Source organism: Triticum aestivum, chromosome 6A, assembly GCF_018294505.1.
Source record: "Triticum aestivum cultivar Chinese Spring chromosome 6A, IWGSC CS RefSeq v2.1, whole genome shotgun sequence".
NCBI classification, from domain to species: Eukaryota; Viridiplantae; Streptophyta; class Magnoliopsida; order Poales; family Poaceae; genus Triticum; species Triticum aestivum.
Genome location: NC_057809.1, coordinates 63,257,292 through 63,281,050, shown reverse-complemented (window position 1 = coordinate 63,281,050; position 23,759 = coordinate 63,257,292). Strand labels below are relative to the sequence as shown.

Sequence of the window (23,759 nt, the reverse complement as noted above, 5' to 3'; positions counted from 1 at the left end):
CCGGCGCGGCGCCGGCCACCAGCAGCTGCTGCGCCGACAGCAGGACGGCGAGGAGCACGCAGACGGCCGCAGCCTTCACTCTCCTGTTCTTCCTCTCCATTGGTTCTAGTTCTTCCTCTTGCTTGTGAGTTGTGACAGTCGATGGGCTGCCCCTCTCTTTATACCGACGAAGAAGCTTCTTCTGCTGCACACGGCATGACTCTGCAAGAAGCTTCTCCTGATGCACATGACATTCTTTCTCGGAGAAGATTTTCTCTCCGGATATGAGCTAGCTTGATTCAGGAAGAAGTTTTTCCTTTTGAAGATATGATCATATATATGGAAGCTCAGATGCTCTTGCCGGATCAAGGCTGGAGTGAGCTAAAACACTTTGCTGTTACAACCACAACCACCCCTCCCTGTTCCATATGGAAACTCAGATGCTCTGTTATCACTTTCTTAATTTTGTAATGCATACATACATTTACAGAGAGTATGCATACATACTCAAGCAATGCATATGTGCGTGCATCTTATACACACACACACACACACACACACACATAGGAAAAATACATCCTACCACTAGGTGGTAGTTACCTACATCTCTATTGCCGTTAGATTCTTTGAGATTCGTGCATTCCTAAACGGATCGGGCACAGTAAAACGTAATTAATCTTGAACCCGATTAGTTGTTGGCCGGATGTCCCGATTTTTATGGCGCAGCCTTTCCTGGATCGATGCCATCCAAAGATCTCTCTCTCTCCAAATCACATCTGCACCGAAATAATGGGATCTGGGGCAATTATCAACAACAAATAAGGTATTCCGTATGGCCCTGCAATTTCCATCCATGCATCCCGTGAGATTCTTTCTTTGTTTGTGATTTCCGTCGTTTCATGTATAATCTTCATGCTAGATTGTCTCCTTTTATCTCCATTAATGTTCCGGAATTACTAGCGAGCCACTTACTTATTTTATTGGCTGGTGGATTTTTCAGCTATCCGATATGCACCCCGCCATCCGGCCTGCCAGCGTGGCTGACGCCGACGCCGACGCGGACGACGTCCCTGAAATCCGGTATTGGCTCCGCATTTGCAGCACAATGCTAGCTGCATGGACTCACTCCTAAGGAACCAAGCTGCGTAATCCGTCGCAGCCGTCGAGTGCGCAAGGTGTCAGAGATCACTGAAATATACGCCGCCTTCATCAACACCAGATACATACCCGATAAAGCCTTTTACTTTCGCGTTCCGTTCACAGCGGCTATCCCAACCGCTCGCGAGCGCGTGTGGATCCACACCAGCCGGACCCGCAGCCCATGTGGCAATTCCCTCCGACCCCACCTCGCATCTTTTCCTAAACCAATACGCCAGGAATACAGAGACCATTCCTACCATACGTATTCAGATACGAGCGGCGGCCCATACCTGTGCTGTGGAAACGACCCCAACCTATGGGAGGAGCAAACCATTCAAAATTTGAACAGCTCCCAGTTCCTGACTAGAGCTCCGAGATTTCGGAGAGAATTCCGCAAAAGATCTCCCGTCCGGCGATGGATACGCCGCCGCCACGGATGGTCCTCGCGCCTGGATCGTTCACCCAACTACTTCTAAGGTATGCTCAAACCCATTGGCAATCCATTCAAATCTTTGTTCCTCAACGATTCATCTCACATGCCCTCCGGCGGACAGCTTCTCCTCCATCCCTTCCCAAGATCCAAATCTCTGTTGGACCCAGCAAGAAGAACAAGAGTATGTGGGAGAGACAGATTGGACGGAGGGCGGAAACCATTGCGGGGGCGGCATCGACACCGAGGATCAATTTCAGTCCTCTCCCACCATACCAGATCCAACTTCCCCCATCTATGAGGCCGACGGCGAGGTGAATTGTGAGAACGACGATGCCAAGCTCCGCTCGCCAACGCCAGAGCTCGATGGATACACTTGGTCAGGAGATGAATGCTTGGAGTCGCCGCTGTCAGAGCAAACCAACAAGCCAAACCTGGTTCAGTCAGACCAATCTCGTCCTGACCAATGTCCATGGAAGAGAAGGTAACCACATCTGCCGCTTAGGTCTCCATGTTCTTTTCCTTTGCATCCTGTTGAATGCTTTGTGGTTACCGATTACAAGGAGTTGCATACTGCACTAACTTATCAGCGATTACAGTCAACATGGTGGTTTTTTCAGTGAAAGAAACTGTGTCTATATGCAACTCCAATCACTGCAATATTTACATTGCAGTAGAGGAAGCTGGGACTGAATCTGTTTTTTGGACTTTGGATTCTAATCTGGGTTACATACTGAACTTTTTGGTCTGAACCATTTGTAGCTTGTGTGCATATCTCGTTAATCATATAACATTGAGCAGCCATAAAGTTCAGAACTCCATGAACTGGTAACTGCTGTATGTGCAGTATGGTTAGTTTTACATGCGAGGAATTATGGGTTGTGACAGCTTTTTATGGTCATCTAGGACTCCAAATAGCTCTGCAAAAATCATATTGAAACTTAGTCTTTCATGAAAATGCAGATAAGATTCGCCACATAACTCAGTCTTTCCCTGAGAAGTTTACTTTCATTTCTGTCAGGATACGTCGTGGGAAAATACCAGATCAGCGGCAGCCTAAATAGGGAAGGGTCTGTGCGCTCGAAAAAGCAATGCGTGAATTTGTTCAAAGGAAGTCTGGACAAGTTGTCGCCCCTGAGATTGGAAGAGAGTTCGACTCACTTGCGGAGGCATTTGAATTTTATAATCTTTATTCTTGGGAGATTGGGTTTGGCATCAGATATGGTCAATCTAGGACAAATGCAAAGAAGAGCAGAACCGTTCAGGACATCGTTTGCGGCTGTGCGGTGAGTATAGACAGCATCAAGTGATTCTTTGGATGACATGCTTCTTAGCCACTAAAAATACTAATGTTGCGCTACCGTTATAATTTCAGGGAAGGCCAAAGAAAGAAAACACAAAGTCAGTAGCCTGCAACTGCCAAGCCTTGATCAGGCTACACCGCACAGCCGACAATGGATGGTATATACATGATTTTAGATCTGAACACAACCACCATTTGTCCTCATCGTGTGGCGAGAAACTACATTGGCCATCACACAGGAACATTGACACACACACAAAAGATATTGTCAAGCACTTGAGGAGCAACAACATTGGGATAACCAAGGTTTTTTGTGTCATGGCAAGCTTCTTTGGATCAATGGAGAGTGTACCATTCAACAAGAGAGCTCTCAAGTACATGTGCAAGAGGATGAACCAAGAAACTGCAGATGATGACATAAGGAAAACAGTTCAACTCTTCTCTGAACTTAAGAAGAATGACCCAATGTTTGCTGACAGTGTTCTTGTCGACGGCGACAGCAAGATTCAGGCTCTTATGTGGACAAATGGAAGGAGTAGATACCAATACAAAATGTTTGGCGATGCAATCACATTCGACACAACATATCGTACAAACCAGTACGATATGCCATTCGGACTATTTGTTGGGGTCAACCATCATTTCCAGAGCATAATATTAGGAGGCGTTATGATGAGGAACGAGAAGCAAGAATCATTCGAGTGGGTATTCAAGGAATTTGTGTCATTAATGGGAGGTAAAGCACCGGTAACTATCCTAACAGGTAAATAATTGGAGCCTCCTAATGCATTTCAAAACATGTAATTTATCTTGTACCTTCATTATCACGTACTGACCATAAAATTCCTATCAGACCAATGCCGTGCCATGGAGTTGGCTATTGCTGAAGTATTGCCTGGAACGAAGCACCGGTGGTGCAAATGGCATGTGCTGCGTCGTGCAAAGGAATCCCTTGGCTCTGTATACACACAGAACAAAGATTTCAGGGATGAACTACACAAGATATTGGAATATATGCTCACTGTAGAAGAGTTCAAAGCAGCTTGGGCAAAGTTGATTCAAAAGTATGGTCTTCAGGAACACCCAATGTTGACACAGATATACGAGCTCCGACAGAAATGGGCAAAGCCATATTTTGCAGGTGTATTCTGCGCGAGGATGACAAGCACCCAACGGTCAGAGAGCGCTAACCACATGTTGAAGAATTTTGTACCTGCTGGTGCCTCAATGCACATGTTTGTTAGGAACTACCAGAAACTTCAGTTTGACCGTGATTCAGAAGAAAATTTTGCTGAGAAGAAAAGCCACTTGGTGTGTTTAATGGCCTTAACTGTACTAAATACTAAGTTATTAGCTTACTTTTTCTAACTGTTGGGACAAACAATTCTGACTATAATTTTCGTTGTTCTTAATATAGGTGAGCACAGTGCTCAAGACCGGTTTGCCTATGGAGAGGCATGCTGCGAAGGTTTACACACCTGCGCTGTTCAAACAGTTCCAAGAAGCATGCTTCAAATCTGCATCCTACTACGTCGAGAACACTCTGGTCATAAACGATACATATTGTGTCACACACCTTTTTGCAGAGCGGAGAGAGAGCTGGTCAAAAACATCTTACAATGTCAAAGTGCATCAACCTGAGAATATCTTCAAATGCGAGTGTGGAATGTATGAGCATATGGGTTTGCTCTGCTGCCATGCGATCCGGGTAAAATGTTTTCCTTAAAAGGTTATGTTAGAATTTGAAGATCATTATTGAATCTGTTTAAAACGTGCTAACTAATGTTTCAGGTAATGGCACACTTGAAATTCACGAAGATACCAGAAGAGCACATCATGAGGAGGTGGACTAAAAACGCATGTGAAGATTTACCTGAGCACTTGAAAATATATAAGGGACACAGCCCTATCCTGGAATCAACTACCTTCAGGCATACAACACTTTACACAACAGCTCTTGATATTGTAAGGATGGGTGACAGCAACCCTGAGGCCTTCGACCTTGCAATGGTAAGGCTGTCAGATGCAAGGGATGATCTCAAAGAAAAAGCAACTGAGAAAGATGGCAAAGGACTAGAGGATATACTAGGTAAAGAAAACATTGATATCAACGGGGTTGATGCAGGCGACATTAATCTCAAATCATCAATGAGGATAGAATCTCGCAAGAGAGATCGTGGGCGACCTACCAACGCAAGATCTAGGCCAGGCTATGAAGTGAGCAATCCAAGAACCAAGTTTTGTAAAACTTGCAGGGGAAAGGGACACAACTCTGGGAAGTGCCCAACAAATGACGGATCAAACAAGAAGCAGAGGAAAGAACCAAAGTGCGGGAAGTGTGGCGTACTTGGACACATCAGGACACAATGCAACAGAACATTTGAATCGTGGTTTAGATGAGCAGCTTAACAAATCAAAGCACTTCGGACATAAACTCAATGTCCTGATGTGTATTGGAAATGTAATGATGATCCTCGAATTCCATATCTTTTTAAACAGACTGCTTGTCAGTGTGACAACGTGTTATGTGACAGATGTTTCATTATTATGTTTGGAAATCTGATTAAGATCATGGAACAAACACAGCTGAAACTAAATGATTGTGCAAAATACAAGTTCTTCCGTTCTGTTCTATGATCGGAAACAACATGAATTGCTACTACTGCTGCTACAATCTATTAAACAATGTTCACACTAGGTGTAGATGAGATATAACACAATGACTCATGGTCATGCACACACTTTCTACAAGATATGTCTTCTGAATCCATCAAAAAACTATTTTAAGGTATAGGCGCTTATGACCTCCCTCTTTATGCCTTGTAATAATGACTCCTCTGGAATTACAACCTCGCCACACACACCAAGAAATCCGATGACCTCACCAAGCCGCCCGCCAACTAGCCGGGAGCATCAACCGGTCTAGCAGACCCTCGGGGGTGCACCGCATGCTCACGCTATAGAATCCATCGACATCTTCTTTCGCATTCCCATCTTTAGGAGCAATCGATACACTGATCTTCGATGGATTAAATTATTTCGTGGATTGGATTTCACTTGCCCGTCTATGTTTCCCTTGCGTGTGCTTGGTATAGGTGTTCTATAAATGTTTCACTGTATTATTATGTATTCTCTTTTAGTTTTTTTATATGTATAGAGGTGGAATCGAATAACCTGCTTGATGGGTAATGATCATACGCCTGTAATGCACTTTTTTTCACTTAAATGAATTTTGTAATTCATAGATATTGCAATACTTTATATTAAAAATAAGACAACCAATTTACTTGCTAATTTCAATCCGACTATACAAATCGTAAATTCTTATTGTTCAAGTCAAAATTTCAAGTCTCTTAGTTCACGCTTTCTCGCAAATGGGTTAAAATAGATTATTATTTTCTATCATATTAGAGCTTTCCTCTTTTTTACATGTCAATGAATATTCTAATGGGAATGGAATTTCATAGTATTTTTTTATGGAAAAAAAATCATAGCATTGAAAGAGAATAGGTCGCAATTCAGATTGCAAATTACATAAAGCCCATCAAGTTCCAAAACCTTTAAAGCACCAATATCAAATAGAGCCATACGAACATCCTTGGCAAAATAAGGGGCTAGTAGAGCATTGTTCCTTTCGTCAGAAACCCTCCTACAAACAAGGGATACGACATCCTGATTTTGATTCTAAAACTCCTTAGTGTATCTCTCTATCCCGGTATCCTCGCGACTAACACCTTAGTCACTATACCTGCCACACGATGTTGGATACCGTAATATTGAGTGGGCCCAGAGTGTATCTCTCCATTGCCGAAGGGTCAAATCTCAGCCTTGACATATTGTGTACCGCATAATATTTCCATTCCACCTCCAGCGAGGTAGCTATCTAATCCGAGTGGGAGCCGGAGCTAAAAGGCCATCCACTCGCGTCGATCAAGTTTCTTCTCTTTCTCTACTGGCTACACGGCTGCAAGCCATGTCATCCCCGTTTCGGACGTAGTCTTAGCGAGTAGCGAGGCCTTGCCGGGGCCGCCACTTCCAATTTACACCTAATCCCTCCCATTCATATTATGTGTTGCTCAAACAGATATATTAGATGTATTTTAGTGCTAGACATATTCATTTGAGCAACTAATAATACTAGTAAAACGCCCGTGCGTTGCCACGGGATTTTGGAAAAATTTAAGATGCTACTCACGGAGCTAAAATAACCAAGAATAAAGCGGTCTCAACTAACTCACATCTTTTTCTTGACAATCAGCTAACACACATCATACTATCATACTATCAAAACCTTCCCCATCATCGGCTATCAGTTGGCCATTCACAAGATGGCGGCGGGCGTGGGCGCTAGACTTGGTCATCTACGACGTTGCGGCAGCTAAAGATCGAGTTGGACGTGGGGGTGTAAGGAGGGAAACAAGCACGCAAGGAGCAGCGGCATTGCGACGGACAGTCGTGCCACGGCCTTTACCTTTTCCCAGGCAACAGCCAGAGGCCACCATGCTCCTCGGCTCTCCCTCCTCTCTTCCATGCCTGGCAACAAGATGGGCGAGATAGAGAGGAGGCAACCAAGATGTTTTTCTATATGGCGACCAAGATGCTTTTGTTTACTCGTGCCACGGATTCCTTACAGCCCCACCCTCGAGCGAAAAATTATCTCTTCTTTCCAAATTTATCTTCTTTTGCTTCTTGGTTTTTCATTATTCTCGTCAAATAAGAATTGCCTTGCTATATAACCTCGTCAAACTAATAGCATACACTTTTATGGATCCACTAATATGAGTTCATCATTATTTCGTTACTAAAAAGGATGGAACTCTAAAATGTTAAACAGCATGCTACACCAAATAATATGAACTGATTGTATAATCAAACAATTTAATTCAAAATTATAAGATCTTAGGCATTTAATTACAAAACCAATGTGTTTGTGTTGAATGTTATGTTTGATCACTTTTGCAACCAACTTCTTCTTGATATATGTACACCAATTTTAAAGCAAATGTAGAGTAGCAGAAACAACCATTTCTCCCTTTTTCCTTCTTCTAGAAATCCAGTAATAGACTAATGATATAGACTGCTCTATTTTCTTTAGATGTAGGGTCCTCCTTGATTATGATGTAGGGTCTCGTTGGGCCATCGAAGCCCCTCCGTCGTCACTCCCTCCCCCATAACTACATCCTCCTCCTTGAGTCACCGCGCCAACCCAATCCCGCGTCAGTCTGAGCGCCCGGCAGTTCCCGAGCGTTACTCACCCGGCCTCATGATGCGCGACTCCGTCACCAGCATGCCCTTGCACCACCTCATGCATGCCTCCTTCACCGACCAACAGCGACCACGGACGAGGTCAACAGGTACTAAGCCCTTGACCACCGCTGCGTGTGCTGCTCTCCCTGCAACAGTGTATCAATTTTCAAAATGGTGTATCAATTAGCTCCGGTGTTCTACTTATGGCTGAAAAATTTTGTCTTTGATTTTTTATTTTGACCCGATTGAAATTAAGTGGTTGCAATGAAAAAGGAAATTGAATTAGATTACTTCACTATCATACTATTAGTTCTTCTCCAAAAAAATCGTTGACAACAACAACTAACTGTAATGGATACATTTCCACTTCAAACATGTCTTTACTTGCCCGAGGTTGATGTAGAGGTCCTTGACGTCGCTCTTGAGCTCCTGGTTGCCATTCTCGAGGTCAAAGAACACCTACAGAGATATTAACCACCACAACCATTTCAAATCTTGACAAACCAAAACGAAAGAGCAATCCTATATATAGGAAAAAACACATGAATGGCACAAAACCGGCGACGATTCCTTGTTATAGAAACTAATATGCCCACTCATTTTCTATTTGGATCATATTTTGTTGAACAAATCGTTGCTTCAGTTCAGTACCAGTGCCACGTCGATGTGTTTCACCTGATCAGTAGTACTACAGGGTCTATCTTTGTGCAAAAAACTATAACGATGCTATGAACTTGTCGCTCTGCACCGGCTCAAAGGGCAACACGTTCCTGTCGAGGTCTGGTCCCTGGCCAGCCATTGCATGTGGAGCTGTTGCAGCTCCCAGCCGACGCCGTCCAGGTGGAGCGTTGGGGACTCCCAGCCGTAGCTGGCCGCTTGATTTAGATGAGTTGATCCAGGTCCAACGCCGCTCCGACCTCCTCTTTGATGGGCTCCATGCCCTTATTGATGTGCCCATGCCAGTCTAAGGAGGCTGGGAGCTCATCTATTGCCTGAATTACATGCCTGCTCAAAAATTTAAAAACAGCTTGGCTAAAATCTCATATCACTTTCAGAATAAAACTTGATGAAACAGAGTTATGATAACAAAACCATGCGATGAACTAGGATTTTTGATAAATAAAATCAAAAGTACATGTTTTACTCCAACAAGCTATACTACTACTATGTTGGCGCACTTAATTTGGAGCACACATAGAGCTTAATGGACTCGTTATCCGTGAATTTTTCTGCACTTAGAGGTCGACCTGAAGCGAAAATATCATGTTCCATAATATTCAAAGGAACTTTTACAAATGCATGTGGCGCATTTAAGGTCATGCGAAATCAATCTCCTGATAGAGGCACTTTATCCATCTACCTTCTGCACTTTATATGTCAAATGTATAGAATTTTCTTGAGTACTTCGCTAATGCATGTGGTGCACTTAATTATATGACACGCAGTGCTTATTCACGTTTCGCATTTTATATACGGCTTAGCAAATGAAAATTTTCACTTAGGGTAGGAGAAGTTATTCATGGCCGCTACACACTTCATATGTCATACATAGAGAACTTTTTCGTGCGTACACATGATCTTGAGTACTACGCTAATGCATGTGGTGCACTTAATTAAATGACACGAAGTGCTTATTCACCTTTTTGTCATTTCGGATTGAAACATTGTCAATGAACGTTGTGCACTTGAGATGCCAACCCGAAAGAACTTTACTGCCCTTCATACCATTTTTTGTAGTACTGTTCACGAAGAGGGAGGCACACCTAATGTATAATTCACTAAGAACTTCTCAACGTCGGTTGGGACGACAATAGAATTTTTAGGTTTCAAAAAGGACTTAGAAAAGAACCTCAATATTTATGTTTGAAACATCATTCACGGACGTTCCGCGCCCGAGTTGCCGAACATACAAAACTTTAACAACGTCCATATGAATCTTAGTTATTTACTAGGAGGAATGACGTACTTAAGTTAGACAACACGTAGTGCTTAATCTAAACTTATTAGTGCATGACTTTGCACTTAGAGGTCGACCAGGGAGGACTTACCAAAGAACCTCATCATTTATGTTGCACTCGAGTTGCAAAACAGAAATAACTTTAACAACATCCATACGAATCTCAGTACTTTACTATAAAGAATGACGCACTTAATTTGGAGCACACGTAGGGCTTAATAAGTTGTCTGTGCATTCTTGCGCACTTAGAGGTCGACCAGAACTGAAAATACCGTATTCCATAATATTCCAAGGAACTTTTACAATTGCGTGTTGCGCATTTGACGTCATGCAAAATCCATCGCCTGATAGAGAAACTTTATCCATCTAGCTTTCACACTTTATATGTCAAACCTATAGAACTATCCCGAGCGTACATAACTTCTTGCGTACTTTGCTAATGCATGTGGTGCACCATAATATTCCAAGGAACTTTTACAAATGCGTGTGGCGCATTTGAGGTCATGTGAACTCCATCGCCTGAGAGAGACACTTTATACATCTACCTTCCGCACTTTATATGTCAAAAATATAGAAATTTTCACGAGCGTACGAAACTTCTTGAGTACTTCGAGGTCATGTGAACTCCATCGCCTGAAAGAGACACTTTATACATCTACATTCCGCACTTTATATGCCAAACATATAAAAATTTTCACGAACGTACGCGACTTCTTGAGTACTTCGTTAATGCATGTGGTGCACTTAATTATATGACACACATCGCTTATTCACTTTTCGCACTTTATAAAGGGCTTAGCAAATGAATTTTGCACTTAGGGTAGGAGAAGTTATTGATGCACGCTCTGCACTTCATATGTTGTACACAGAGAACTTTTTCGAGCGTACACAAGTTCTTGACTACTCCGCCAAGGCATGTGGTGCACTTAATTATATGACACGAAGTGCTTATTCACCTCTTTGTTAGTTCGGATTGAAACATTGTCAATAAACATTGTGCACTTTTGATGCCAACCGAAAAGAACTTTACCACCATTCATACCATGTTTTAGTACTTTCCACGAAGAGGGAGGCACACTTAATGTATAGACCGCTAATAACTTATCAACTTTGGTTAGGACGACACTTGAACTTTTAGGTTTCAAAAAAAGACTTAGCAAAGAACCTCATATTTATGTTTGAAACATAATTCATGCACGTTTGCACCCGAAATGAAAATACCGTAATTCATAATATTATAAGGAACCTTCACTAATGTGTATGGCGCATTTGAGGTCATGTGAAATCCATGGCCTGAGAGATACACTTTATCCATCTGCCTTCCGCACTTTATATGTCAAACATAAAGAACTTTCTCGAGCGTACACAACTTATTGAGTACTTCGCTGATGCATGTGGTGCACTTATTTGTATGACACACACTGCTTACTCACGTTCCGTACTTTATAAAGGGCTTAGTGAATGAATTTTCCACTTATGGTAGGAGAAGTTATTCATGCACGTTGCCCACTTTATATGTCATACATAGAGAAGTTTTTCGAGCGTACACATTTTCTTGAGTACTACGCTAAGACATGTGGTGCACTTAATTATATGACATAAGGTGTTGAATCAATTTTTTGTCATTTAGGATTGAAACATTGTCAATGAACGTTCTGCACTTGAGATGCCAATCAGAAAAAACTTTACTGCCCTTCCTACGATGGTTTTAATAACTTTCAAAGAGGGGAGACGCACTTAATGTTTAAGTCACTAAGAACTTCTCAACTACGGTTAGGACGACACTACAATCTTTAGGTTTCAAAAATGACTTAGCAAAGAACATCATCATTTATGTTTGAAACATCATTCACGCACGTTCCACACCCGAGTTGCCAAACAGAAAGGAATTTAATAATGTCCATATGAATCTTAGTACTTTAATAGAAGGAATGTCGCACTTAAATTAGACGACATGTAGGGCTTAATGTAAAACCTATTCGTACATAATTTCGCACTTATACGTCGACCAGGAAGGACTATCCAAAGAACCTCACCATTTATAATTGAAACATCATTCATATGAATCTTAGTATTTTACCAGAAAAAATGACGCACTTAATTTGGAGCACACATTGGACTTAGTTAATTGAAAAGTTATATGTGCATTCTTCCGCACTTAGAGGTCGACCAGAAATGAAAACACCGTACTGCATAATATTCCAAGGAACTTTTACAACTGCGTGTGGCGCATTTGAGGTCATGTGAACTCCATCGCCTGAGAGAGACACTTTATACATCTACCTTCCGCACTTTATATGTCAAAAATATAGAAATTTTCGCGACCGTACGAAACTTCTTGAGTATTTCGAGGTCATGTGAACTCCATCGCCTGAAAGAGACACTTTATACATCTACCTTCCGCACTTTATATGTCAAACATATAGAAGTTTTCATGAACGTACGCGACTTCTTGAGTACTTCGCTAATGCATGTGGTGCACTTAATTATATGACACACATCGCTTATTCACACTCCGCACTTTATAAAGGGCTTAGCAAATGAATTTTCCACTTAGGGTAGGAGAAGTTATTCATGCACGCTCTGCACTTCATATGTTATGCACAGAGAACTTTTTCGAGCGTACACAAGTTGTTGACTACTCCGCCAAGGCTTGTGGTGCACTTAATTATATAACACGAAGTGCTTATTCACCTCTTTGTTAGTTCGGATTGAAACATTGTCAATAAACATTGTGCACTTTTGATGCCAACCGGAAAGAACTTTACCGCCATTCATACCATGTTTTAGTTTTTTCCACAAAGAGGGAGGCACACTTAATTTATAGACCACTAATAACTTCTCAATTTTGGTTAGGACAACACTTGAACTTTTTGGTTTCAAAAAAAGACTTAGCAAAGAACATCATCATTTATGTTTGAAACATAATACGCACATTCGCACCCGAGTTGCCGAAGAGAAAGAACTTTAGCAACGTCCATACAAATCTTATGACTTTACTGGAAGGAATGGTGCACATAAGTTAGACGACAAGTAGGGCTTAATGTAAAACTTATTTGTGCATATGTCGCACTTAGAGGTCGACCAGAAAGGCGGTATCAAAGGACCTCATCATCTATGTTTGAAACGTCATTCACGCATGTTTCGCAATTGATTTGCTGAACAGAAAGAACTTTAACAACATCTATATGAATCTCGGTACTTTACTAGAAGGAATGACGCACTTAATGTGGAACACACGTAATGCTTAGTGGAAAAGTTATCCGTGCATTCTTCCGCACTTAGAGTTCCATCATAAATGAAAATACCGTATTGCATAATATTACAAGGAACTTACACTCATGCGTGTGAAATCAATCGCCTGAGAGATACAATCGCCTGAGAGATACACTTTATCCATCTGCCTCCCGCACTTTATATGTCAAACATATAGAACTATCTCGAGCGTACACAACTTATTGAGTACTTCGCTGATGCATGTATTGCACTTAATTATATGACACGCACTGCTTATTCACGTTCAACACTTTATAAAGGACTTAGCGAATGAATTTTCCACTTAGGGTAGGAGAAGTTATTCATGCATGCTGCGCACTTCATATGTCATAGATGGAGAACTTTTTCGAGGATACACATTTTCTTAAGTATTCCGCTAAGGCATGCGGTGCACTTAATTACATGACATGAAGTGCTGAATCAATTTTTTGTCATTTTGGATTGAAACGTTGTCAATGAACGTTCTGCACTTGAGATGCCAACCGGAAAGAACTTTACCGCCCGTCCTACCTTTCTTAGTACTTTTCACGAAGAGGGAGGCGCACTTAATGTATAAGTCACTAAAAATTTCTCAACTACGGTTAGGACGACACTAGAATCTTTAGGTTTCAAGAAGGTCTTAGCAAAGAACCTCATCATTTATGTTTGAAACATCATTCACGCACGTTCCACACTCGAGTTGCCAAACAGAAAGGAATTTAACAATGTCCATATGAATCTTAGTATTTTAATAGAAGGAATGCCGCACTTAAGTTAGACAACATGTGGGGCTTAATGAAAATCTTATTCATGCATAATTTCGCACTTATATGTCGACCAGGAAGGACTAACCAAAGAGTGTCGCCATTTATGTCTGAAACGTCATTTATATGAATCTCAATACTTTACCAGAAAGAAAGGCGCACTTAACTTGGAGCACACGTAGGGCTTAATTAATAAAAAATTATCTTTGAATTCTTCCGCACTTAGAGGTCGACCAGAAATGAAAACACCGTTTTCCATAATATTCCACGGAACTTTTACAAATACATGTGGCGCATTTGAGGTCATGTGAACTCCATAGCCTGATAGAGACACTTTATCCATCTACCTTCCGCACTTTATATGTCAAACATATAGAAATTTTCATGAGCGTACAAAGCTTCTTGAGTACTTCGAGGTCATGTGAACTCCGTCGCCTGAGTGAGATACTTTATACATCTACCTTCCGCACTTTATATGTCAAACATATAGACCTTTTCACGAACGTACGCGACTTCTTGAGTACTTCGCTAATGCATGTGGTGCACTTAATTATATGACGCACAGTGCTTATTCATATTCCGCACTTTATATAGGGTTTAGCAAATGAAATTTTCACTTAGGGTAGGAGAGGTTATTCATGCATGCTCTGCACTTCATATGTTATACATAGACAAATTTCTCGAGCATACACAAGTTCATTAGTACTCCGCCAAGGCATGTGGTGCACTTAATAATATGACACGAAGTGCTTATTCACCTCTTTGTCAGTTCGGATTGAAATGTTCTCAATGAACGTTGCGCACTTGTGATGACAACCGGAAAGAACTTTACCGCCATTCATACCATTATGTAGTACTTTCTACAAAGAGGGAGGCGCACTTAATGCGTAAGCCACTAAGAACTTCTCAACTTCGGTTAGGACGACACTTGAATATTTATGTTTCAGAAAGGACCTAACAAAAAACATCATCATTTATGTTTGAAACAAGATAACCTTGTAGAGGCCCGCTAGGGACACAGTATTTGTTTATGTATTCACACATATATTCAAATTTCTGGTCAATACAATCCTGGAATTAATATTAATCCCTTATGATGATTAAGGAATTACAATAATATCAACTTTGTTATTCCCTCTAGGGCATTTTTCCATCAAGAACAAGAGATGAAAACACAAGAGAAACACTCAATAACAAGTTCAATCAAACATCCACTAGACTAACAAACACACAAGATCCACAAGATACATGAACAATCAAATGGAAAGATACAAGGTAGAGTTCTTCCCAAATCCCATAGGAGATGAGGTCTTGATGATTCAATTGGGCAATGCTTCTCCACAAGTGGAGGTCTTGTACTCCAATGGAGTCTTCTCTTTCTCAAGATGAATCCCATAAAGGGAGATACATGATCTAAGCTCAAATGTTTAGATCTATTATTGGCTATTGCTGAATGGGGAGGACTATTTATACATCCATGGGACTAACGGTTAAGGAGTGGAGAATTGGGATTACGTGGGAAAATCCAAACAGCTCCATAGAGGCAGCCCTTGTGAACCGGGTAACCTAAGCATGTGTGGTCGCGGTATCAAGCGCACTGACGAATTCGGCCATGTGCATGGGCTTGTACCGTGGCTTCTTGCGGACTACCATCGGTGCTGCTTGAACCTCGCCTTCTTCTTGACAGTTCATTCTTCGCTTCCAAGCATACCTCTTGGATTGTGGAGTTGCTCTCTTCATCTTGGACTCATACTCGATCAATCTGTAGCTCCGCTCACACATATGTAAGCGCATAAGTAGTATACCATCATCGAAGGGTACAAGTGAACACGTGTAAAGTATATGATTCACCGTAATTCTGCAAGTTCAGCGATCCATTGTTGGTCTTGTGGAAGAATCACTGAGATATAATATACGCTTTGATGAGGTGATCAAAGCATATTGTTCTATACATAAAGCATATTGTTCTATTACATACTTATGGTGAAGTCTGTACCTATGTTAAAATTGGGTGGTATCACTACAGCAATTCCTGAAGTATATGTGGATGACATACTTGTTTATCAGGACTGAATTATAATTTTCTGCAAAGCATAAAGAGTTGTTCTAACAGACCTTTTTGAATGAAAGACCTCGGTAGATCTACTTATGTATTGGGATATATCAAGACGCCTGATAATTCTTTCACAGAGCACATATATTGACATGATTTTGAACGAGCTCAAAATGAACGCTGCTTGAGACCTCGGTAGTTCTTGCCTGAGTTCTAAGGTGTGAAATTGAGTAAGACGCAAAGACCAACCACAACATAAAAATAGAGAGATAGTGAAAGTGATTCCCTCTGCCACATCCATAGGTTCTACTCCCTCCGTCCGGAAACACTGGTAGGAGGAATGGATGTATCTAGATGTATTTTAGTTCTAGATACATTCATTTTTATGCATTTCTCCGACAAGTATTACCGGACAGAGGGAGTATAAAACATGACATGCTGTGTACCAGACCAGAAGTGTGCCTTGCCACGTGTCTGGCAAGGGGATACAAGAGTGCTCCAGGGGTGGATAACTGGAGATCGCTCAACAAATTATGCTAAAAGAAAAAACGAGATGTTTCTCTGCTATGGAGGTGATAAATAGTTCGTCTTAAAGGGTTAAGTCGATGACAGCTTTGTCACCAATAAATATCACTTTGGGTCTTAGTATGGAAACGTAATAAATGTAGGGGCAATTAGCTAAAGTAGCCTTATCCAGAGCATTGTAAACATAGATTCTTGCAAAGTACAAATGGGACTAGATGTCTCAGACCCGTTGACTAAAACTATCTTTCACAAGCAAAATATGATCACACCTTAGAAATATTTAGGTGGGCGATGTGAATTAGATTTTTTACTCTAGTAAACTCTTTTGGGTATTGGTCATATGTTGATGGGAACTACGGGCATTAATATTTCCTTATTATATTCCTTATTATTATATTAATTAGATTTGAAAGTGGGAGACAGCTGGAAATATTCCCTAGAGGCGGTAATAAAATTGTCATTATTATATTTCCTTAATCATGATGAAAGGTTTTTTATTCATGCTAGAATCGTATTGACCGAAATCTTGAACACATGTTTGGATACATAACCAAATCCCGTGTACATAGTGAGCTTCTAACTGACTAGCTAGTTGATAAAAGATGGTTGATGTTTTACTAACAATAGACATGAGTTGTCATTTGATAACGAGGTCAGGTCATTCATATGATAAGGAGGATGATCTGATGATGAAGACTCACCCATTAGCATAGCGTTAGATTGTTTAGTTTATTGCTACTTCATTCTTAATGTCATATACATGTTTCTTTGACCATGAGATCATGCAACTCCTGAATACCGGAGGAATATCTTGTGTGCTAACAAACGTCACAGCCTAACTCGGTGACTATTAAGATGCTCTACATGTATCTCCAAATGTGTCTGTTGGGTTTGCATTTGTCGAGTCTGGATTTTGTCACTCCGTGTGAAGAAGAGGTATCGTTGTGCCATCTTCGTAATACACCAGAAGAAGGAGCTTGCAAGCAAAGTGACTAACGGGTTAATTACGAGATGATGTATTATAGAACGAGTAAAGAGACTTGCCGGTGACGAGTTTGAACTAGGTATGAAGATACCAACGATCGAATCTCGAGCAATTAAGATAGCAATGGAAATTACATATGTTGTCATCCATGTTCGGCTACTTGTTATTGAACTGATAGGCGTATCGGTAATGTCTACGTGGCGTTCAAACCCGTATGGGGCCGCACGATTAACATTTGTTCAAGATATAGTCTTATATGAGTTATCTATGTTGGTGAACAAATTTTGTTCGGAGTTCTGGATGACATCACGGTCATGATGAGGAACTACGGAATATTCAGGAGGTAAAGATTAATATAGCTGATAATAGTGTTTGATATCAAAGGTGTTTAAGATGTCTCCCTAAGTGTTTGGGCACGAGAACACTTTCTTTGGGTCAAGTGGCCAATCCCCTCGGTCCGTGGCGTCTGGGTCCAGACAACGGGAACCATGGCGTCTGGTCCCGCAGTAAGAGAATGAATCCTGCCTTTCATGTAAAAGCCACTTTGATGAGGCTTTTACTCCAAGCCCCGGCACCACCAGGGCTGAACTTATAAATATAGGGGCAGGAATAGCACATAAGACACATCAATATTAACCAAGGAATCCCGTGCCATCTAGTATATCACCCGTCTAGTTTCTGTATTGCTGCGGGACAAATCTACTAATTTCCCAGTGAAGAAGGAGAGGACGTCATTGAGATGAACGTTTGCAGCACACAGAGGTGTCGTGTGTTCGGAATTTTATAGGGAAGGATCGTGATAATGTATGACTACATGAACCGCGTTAATAAACACTTTTACTTAGCGGTCTTCAAGGGTGTGAAAATGCTCACCAACTCTCCATGGATGGATCTTGCCTGTGAGTAGGATTTTTTTTGTTTTACATGCAACGTTTCCCAACACTTGATAGATCATCCGTAGCAAATTGTGCACTTTGTTAAAAGGCATGTGGTGCAATTAATTAATTCGACACGAAGGGCTTGTCGACTTTATTTCAACCTTTTCTGCTGGAAAAGTTGTTAATGCAGGTTCCTCACTTGAGAAGTCGACCTGAAAGAACTTTACAGGGCTCAATAACAATGTCAGTACTTTGCTAAACTGCGAGGCGCGATTAATGTATACGAAACGAGCCATTCATGGCTATTGGGTGCGGATGCCCTTAAAAAACATCATTAATTTTCTAAAACCATATAAAGCGGTGTGTGGACATAAGGTACACTGCGCGAAGGACCTATCACATTTTTATTAATGAAAGGCCCAAAATTCAGACCTCGATTGGGAATCACCCTAACATCATTAAAATCGATTCAATAACTCTAGGAAAATTGCCCTGGAGTGTGAGGAATGATATGAAACTAATGGAGTGTGGCACACTTGAGGTATAGGTTTCAAAATGTCTTAGGAAATATTCTAAACACTTAGAATACAAAAAGTTATTCATGCACATTGCGCACTTCATAGGACGAATGGAAAGGACTTTAAGATCATCCATAACTATCTGAGTACTTTGTTAAAAAGTGTACCACACTTCATCGCTTAGGATAGAAAAACTTATTCATGCGTGTTCCGCCCCTGAGAGGTCGAAACTAATGAACTTCACAATCATTCACAAAGAATCCAAGTGCTTTGATAAAACGCGTGACACACTTAATTTATATATCGCTGAATTGGCTTGAGCGGTTTATGTGGGATAACTGTACCGCATTGCTAGGCCCTTAAAATTTAGTGTTTAAATGTTTAGCGGAATCACAAATAAATTCAAAAAGTAGTTCGGGACTTCAGCAATTGATATATTATGTCAAGCTCCAAAAAAACATTGGACTGGCATACTCCACAAGTCTTTCTGTTCTACATCGTTATATCTTCACACCGAAAATATTTCAACAGAAATAAATATCATAAGTGGATCAACATAATAGTCAGTTTTTTCCTATTCAAAGTTCGGAACAAATGCTCAATACATTTAAATACGTGGTGCAACAAAATGAGCTTGAAAATGATTCTTCTCGCTAAATGGATTATGTATAGGAAAGCAAAGACTAAAAATACATAGGGATTACTAAGTCGAATAGTATTCGGAGATTACAAACCAGGAACATAATAAGATATTACATTGGACAGTACTTAAAGATAAATTTGAATAGGAAGATACACAAGTGTCACGGCCATTGCCATGTTTATCTCTATGGTGCATCATGATTAGGCATATTAACCACTGGTGGCCAATGCTCTGTAAGAGAAACAATAGACCTTAGAGCGCCATCTTCATCAAGGTACTGCACCTCATGTACGTTGCCGCTTGAGTTGCTGCAAAATGAAAATTGCATGATGAAAGCTGAATTTCAGGAAGACAAAGGACAAATCTATGCTAGATGACCTGATTTGCATAGAATGAATGCCATCGTCTAAATCAACTCCAAGGAATAATTGACGCCACATGGGATGCTGACATCGGCTTCCAAAGGATGATGCAAGGTTTATCTCTGACATAGGAAACCATGCTGTTTCTTCATGCTCTCGTGATGATAATCTCCATGTGCGAAGTGATAGATTGTCACTGTGAACAAATGATATGATACCTGAACTGCTCCTAGAGATGTGGTAATCAAAGCAGGAAGTGACACTTACAGGGAACTGGACAGTGGAGAAGACAAAAGTATCTATGTTGAAGCAAACCACAAATCCTACCACATACATCATGTATAGATTGGAACCAACTAGGAGATAGTATGGATCCCAATGGAACAATGGTCCATCATTACCAGGAGGAGTTCGAAGCGGTGGGGAAACAAAGCGTGACCATTCGTTGTTTTTTAGGATGCAAACATGGACATATAGGTCAGCAACTGAACTGAAACTCAAACCAGAATAAGAACGGACAAAAGGGCCTGCTGCTTGCTTAACGAAGAACGAAAAATTAGGCCTGCTGTCAATGAGAATGACACCAAATTGACCATATAAATTAGGGGTGTGCTGATGTTGGAACAGGGGGACTCTAGGCATTCTAGGGGCTAAGAATGACCGAGAAAATGGAGGATTTGGACAGACAGAGAAGAACCCGCCGTCGAGACCTCTGACCAAGACGAGCAACTCACCTGCTTCAGATGCAAGGATGTTCTCCATGGCAAAGGTTGCCACGTCAACCCTAGCAAGCAGAGCAGCTTGTCCTGGATCAGGAGGGGAAGCAACGACATCCACAAGACGTACGTGCAGCTCGAAGAGGCGCTCGAATGCAGCAATGAATCCGAGGACGGCTGGAGCATTGCGGCGAGCATACTCCATGATGAACTGCTGGGAGGTACAGATCTCAAACCATCTAGGACTCACTACAGAACTACGAACAAGGGATCTAGTGCATCCTAGCCTGATGAAAATCTCACTCAAAATATTGTTATCTAAGCTAGATGAAAAATCTATCTGGTCAATGTCCATGGTGGATAGAGAACGACAGATGTTAGTTTGGGGAAGAAGAGTGGTATGGGGTGTAAGGGTGGCACACTGGCACCTATCCAGCAGGTGCGCCAGGAAAAAGGTGTTGATATGGCACACCAGATAATAAAGTGTTGATGTGGGACACCACATATAATAAAATAACCGAGAGAATTGGGAAAGGGAAACCACATAATAAAATAACTGAGAGAATTGCTAAAGTGATGAAATAAATATTACAATCATGATAGGTCTAACTGAAAATCCACATAATGGCTTAACCATAAATGTCTGACACTCAAGTACATTATTTAGCTCTAATAATTAACACAGGGATAATTGACCAATTCAGATGGAGGACTTGAAGTGGTTGTCATCAACAGTTGTGTATATCATCCCAATGTAGATTTGCTCTGTAATGACTTGCCTGGTTAATTATGCCAAGTTGTAATTGGAAAATGTGTCAACTATAAGTTGAATAAGGAAATAGGCTAAATGAATTTAATGATGTGATGTCTTACATTATCTCGTCCTGGCTGATGTCCAGTGCACTACGGATTAACTTCAAGCTAACGCCATGCTGAATATCGCTGTGTTAGGGCAAATGAGAGAAAAAAATGGAGTTATCCTTTGGATGGATCATGGAACTTTATGTTTTAACTGTTGGTCCTGCATGGCACGAGGACCTATATGTTATTTGTGAGATTTGTGGATATACATGTTTAATGGTCAAAGGAACTTAGTTCAGGATATTGCATTTAGCTTTCGTAATAATCAAAGAACTTTATGTACCAGCCATACAGTACTTACCGGTAAGCTGGGTCTCGCAGGATGGCAAATATCTTGTCCTTTGTTGACGAATGCAAGGGCACCTCCGACGGGGTAATTGACGGCCCCTTTGGGAAAACAGTTGATGCTGTGGAGTCAGGTTCCATTCTTGCCTATGAGAGGTAATGTATGTGAGAAAGAATGTATGTATCATTTAGGTACATTTTACAAAAAACACGAAGAATTACCTTGTGGGTGTTTCTCTTACGAATGTCTAATGTGGTGTGTATGGTATACAAGTAGTGGTGCGTGGTGTCATTGTAGTTTTCGATTAACCTGCAATATTTTTAAAATGTATGGCTATGTGTAAAAAAGAATGTTATATGTGAAAAATTTATGACACAGAAAAAAGATGCGGTTTAAAATAACCTGATCTTGAAAGCTTTAATCTAAAGGAATCTGTCATTCATGGCAGGTTTGCCAAATAGTTGAACATAGTCGCCATTGCTGCAAATAAGATGTAACAATTGAAACAGTGGGCTTGTTGACCAACTAGTTGAAAAACTAGGACTGCAAATTATTATTTTTATCTTAATACATAAATCAGACCTTGATGACCAAGCAAGTTTAAAGTCGGAAGTTGTTTCCGGCCTGACAGAAGAACAAAAAAAATGGAGCAAAAGGTTAAATGCATTGTTTCTGAAGTTCTTTGGATACAAGGAGTTTACTGACGATGAAATTAGTACCAGAAAGATATGTTGATTAACCCTGTGGCATCCTGTAGATCGAAGGACCAGTGATTCATTCGAACAGTAGAGTGTGAAACAGTTCCTATCAGGATCACCTATCAAATGAAGACATATATTAAGAACAGCTAGTGGATGGTTTTTGAAAATCTAAATGATTTTATATATAGACTCACTGATGACACGGTGTCTCCGTCAACTACGATAGGGTAACGCTCTATGTCCTCCAGGAATCCATCATACAACTGCTTAATTGTCATAGGCCTGAGAGTGGATGGATGAGCCTATACATTTAATATGGTTTAACAAAATATCAATGATTTCTGCAATGCCAGTTTGAAAGCAAAGGCCGGTGGCAATACTCACGGGGATGACGGTAGTGGCAGTTGAGCGTGCGGGGGGAACAATCATGGCTTCGCCGGTGAACAGAGCATCCGTCTCGTCGGCATTGTGATCCATGACGTTGGTGTGTAGGAGAACGAGGTAGGGATGGTTGAGTTATATACAACTTTGAGGTACTAGCGTATAGAGAGTTCAAGCAGGGCAGCAGTTTAAGTTGATTTGACATGTAGGTGGGAGCTGGGCAGGAGGGATCCAAGGGAGGCGTTATCCGAACGATAATGCAGTTTTTTTGACTTGTTTCTCAGTGGGATACACGGTTAAGGAAAATAGTTTTTTTTCCAGTGTTGATATGAAAATGGGGCAAACTGACTCTGAGATACCAATGACGAGTTTAAGGCTCTCCCAATGGAGAATTGTTGATTAACCAATTCATGTGAAGAGGGAGTGTATGCCGTGGAGTAGATGAGGAGGGAAAGTGGACGTATTAAAATAACAGAAAACATGCATCAATTAGGGAGGAGTGGTACAACGCCATGTCGCCCATGCCCTACTATCCAGAGTGTTGCACAGCTCACGGGTGAGTCAAAATGACCAGTCGACCATGCACTCCTCTCAAACAACGATGCAATAGAGATAAGGTCGATTTGACCTCACAACTTTATTGTTCGATCGGCACACCGTATGGGCACGACCCGGACACTGCCCCCTTCAGTAGCGCCGAAAGCATGCGTACTATGGTTGGTTGTAGACAGCTGCATACAATAAATTCAAGGTCTATACATACGAGTGGAATGGA

At 41.1% G+C, this 23,759-nt stretch overlaps 2 protein-coding genes across 4 annotated transcripts; one reads left to right on the top strand and one right to left on the bottom strand.

The window, feature by feature from the left end:
- Positions 1-1,408: 1,408 nt before the first annotated feature.
- On the top strand, positions 1,409-5,365 carry LOC123132040 (protein FAR1-RELATED SEQUENCE 5). Its single transcript, XM_044551788.1, has 7 exons — positions 1,409-1,596; positions 1,674-2,033; positions 2,571-2,835; positions 2,925-3,615; positions 3,706-4,163; positions 4,270-4,560; positions 4,644-5,365. Exons 3-7 carry the CDS (start codon positions 2,641-2,643, stop codon positions 5,250-5,252), a joined length of 2,244 nt encoding a protein of 747 aa, XP_044407723.1. The 5' UTR covers positions 1,409-1,596; positions 1,674-2,033; positions 2,571-2,640; the 3' UTR covers positions 5,253-5,365.
- Positions 5,366-19,823: 14,458 nt separating this feature from the next.
- Positions 19,824-23,697, bottom strand: LOC123132037 (uncharacterized). Of its 3 annotated transcripts, none has more exons than XM_044551782.1 (10): positions 22,988-23,697; positions 22,798-22,905; positions 22,622-22,719; positions 22,485-22,526; positions 22,305-22,382; positions 22,124-22,211; positions 21,918-22,048; positions 21,629-21,776; positions 20,056-21,534; positions 19,824-19,985 (listed from the first exon to the last, which is right to left on the bottom strand). In XM_044551782.1, exons 9-10 carry the CDS (start codon positions 21,258-21,260, stop codon positions 19,862-19,864), a joined length of 1,329 nt encoding a protein of 442 aa, XP_044407717.1. In that variant the 5' UTR covers positions 21,261-21,534; positions 21,629-21,776; positions 21,918-22,048; positions 22,124-22,211; positions 22,305-22,382; positions 22,485-22,526; positions 22,622-22,719; positions 22,798-22,905; positions 22,988-23,697; the 3' UTR covers positions 19,824-19,861. The 3 variants fall into 3 exon arrangements, with proteins under 3 accessions (XP_044407717.1, XP_044407715.1, XP_044407716.1); XM_044551780.1 differs by having other exon boundaries at positions 21,629-21,697; XM_044551781.1 differs by having other exon boundaries at positions 21,629-21,697; positions 22,798-22,885.
- Positions 23,698-23,759: the final 62 nt, after the last annotated feature.

Coding starts and splice junctions, on each gene's coding strand:
- LOC123132040 (XM_044551788.1), top strand. CDS start 2,641: ATGCGTGAATTTGTTCAAAGGAAGTCTGGACAAGTTGTCGCCCCTGAG. Junction 3,616..3,705: donor ACCGGTAACTATCCTAACAG/GTAAATAATTGG, acceptor AATTCCTATCAG/ACCAATGCCGTGCCATGGAG. Junction 4,561..4,643: donor TCTGCTGCCATGCGATCCGG/GTAAAATGTTTT, acceptor CTAATGTTTCAG/GTAATGGCACACTTGAAATT.
- LOC123132037 (XM_044551782.1), bottom strand. CDS start 21,260: ATGTGGTGTCCCACATCAACACTTTATTATCTGGTGTGCCATATCAAC. Junction 19,986..20,055: donor ATTCATTCTATGCAAATCAG/GTCATCTAGCAT, acceptor TTCATTTTGCAG/CAACTCAAGCGGCAACGTAC.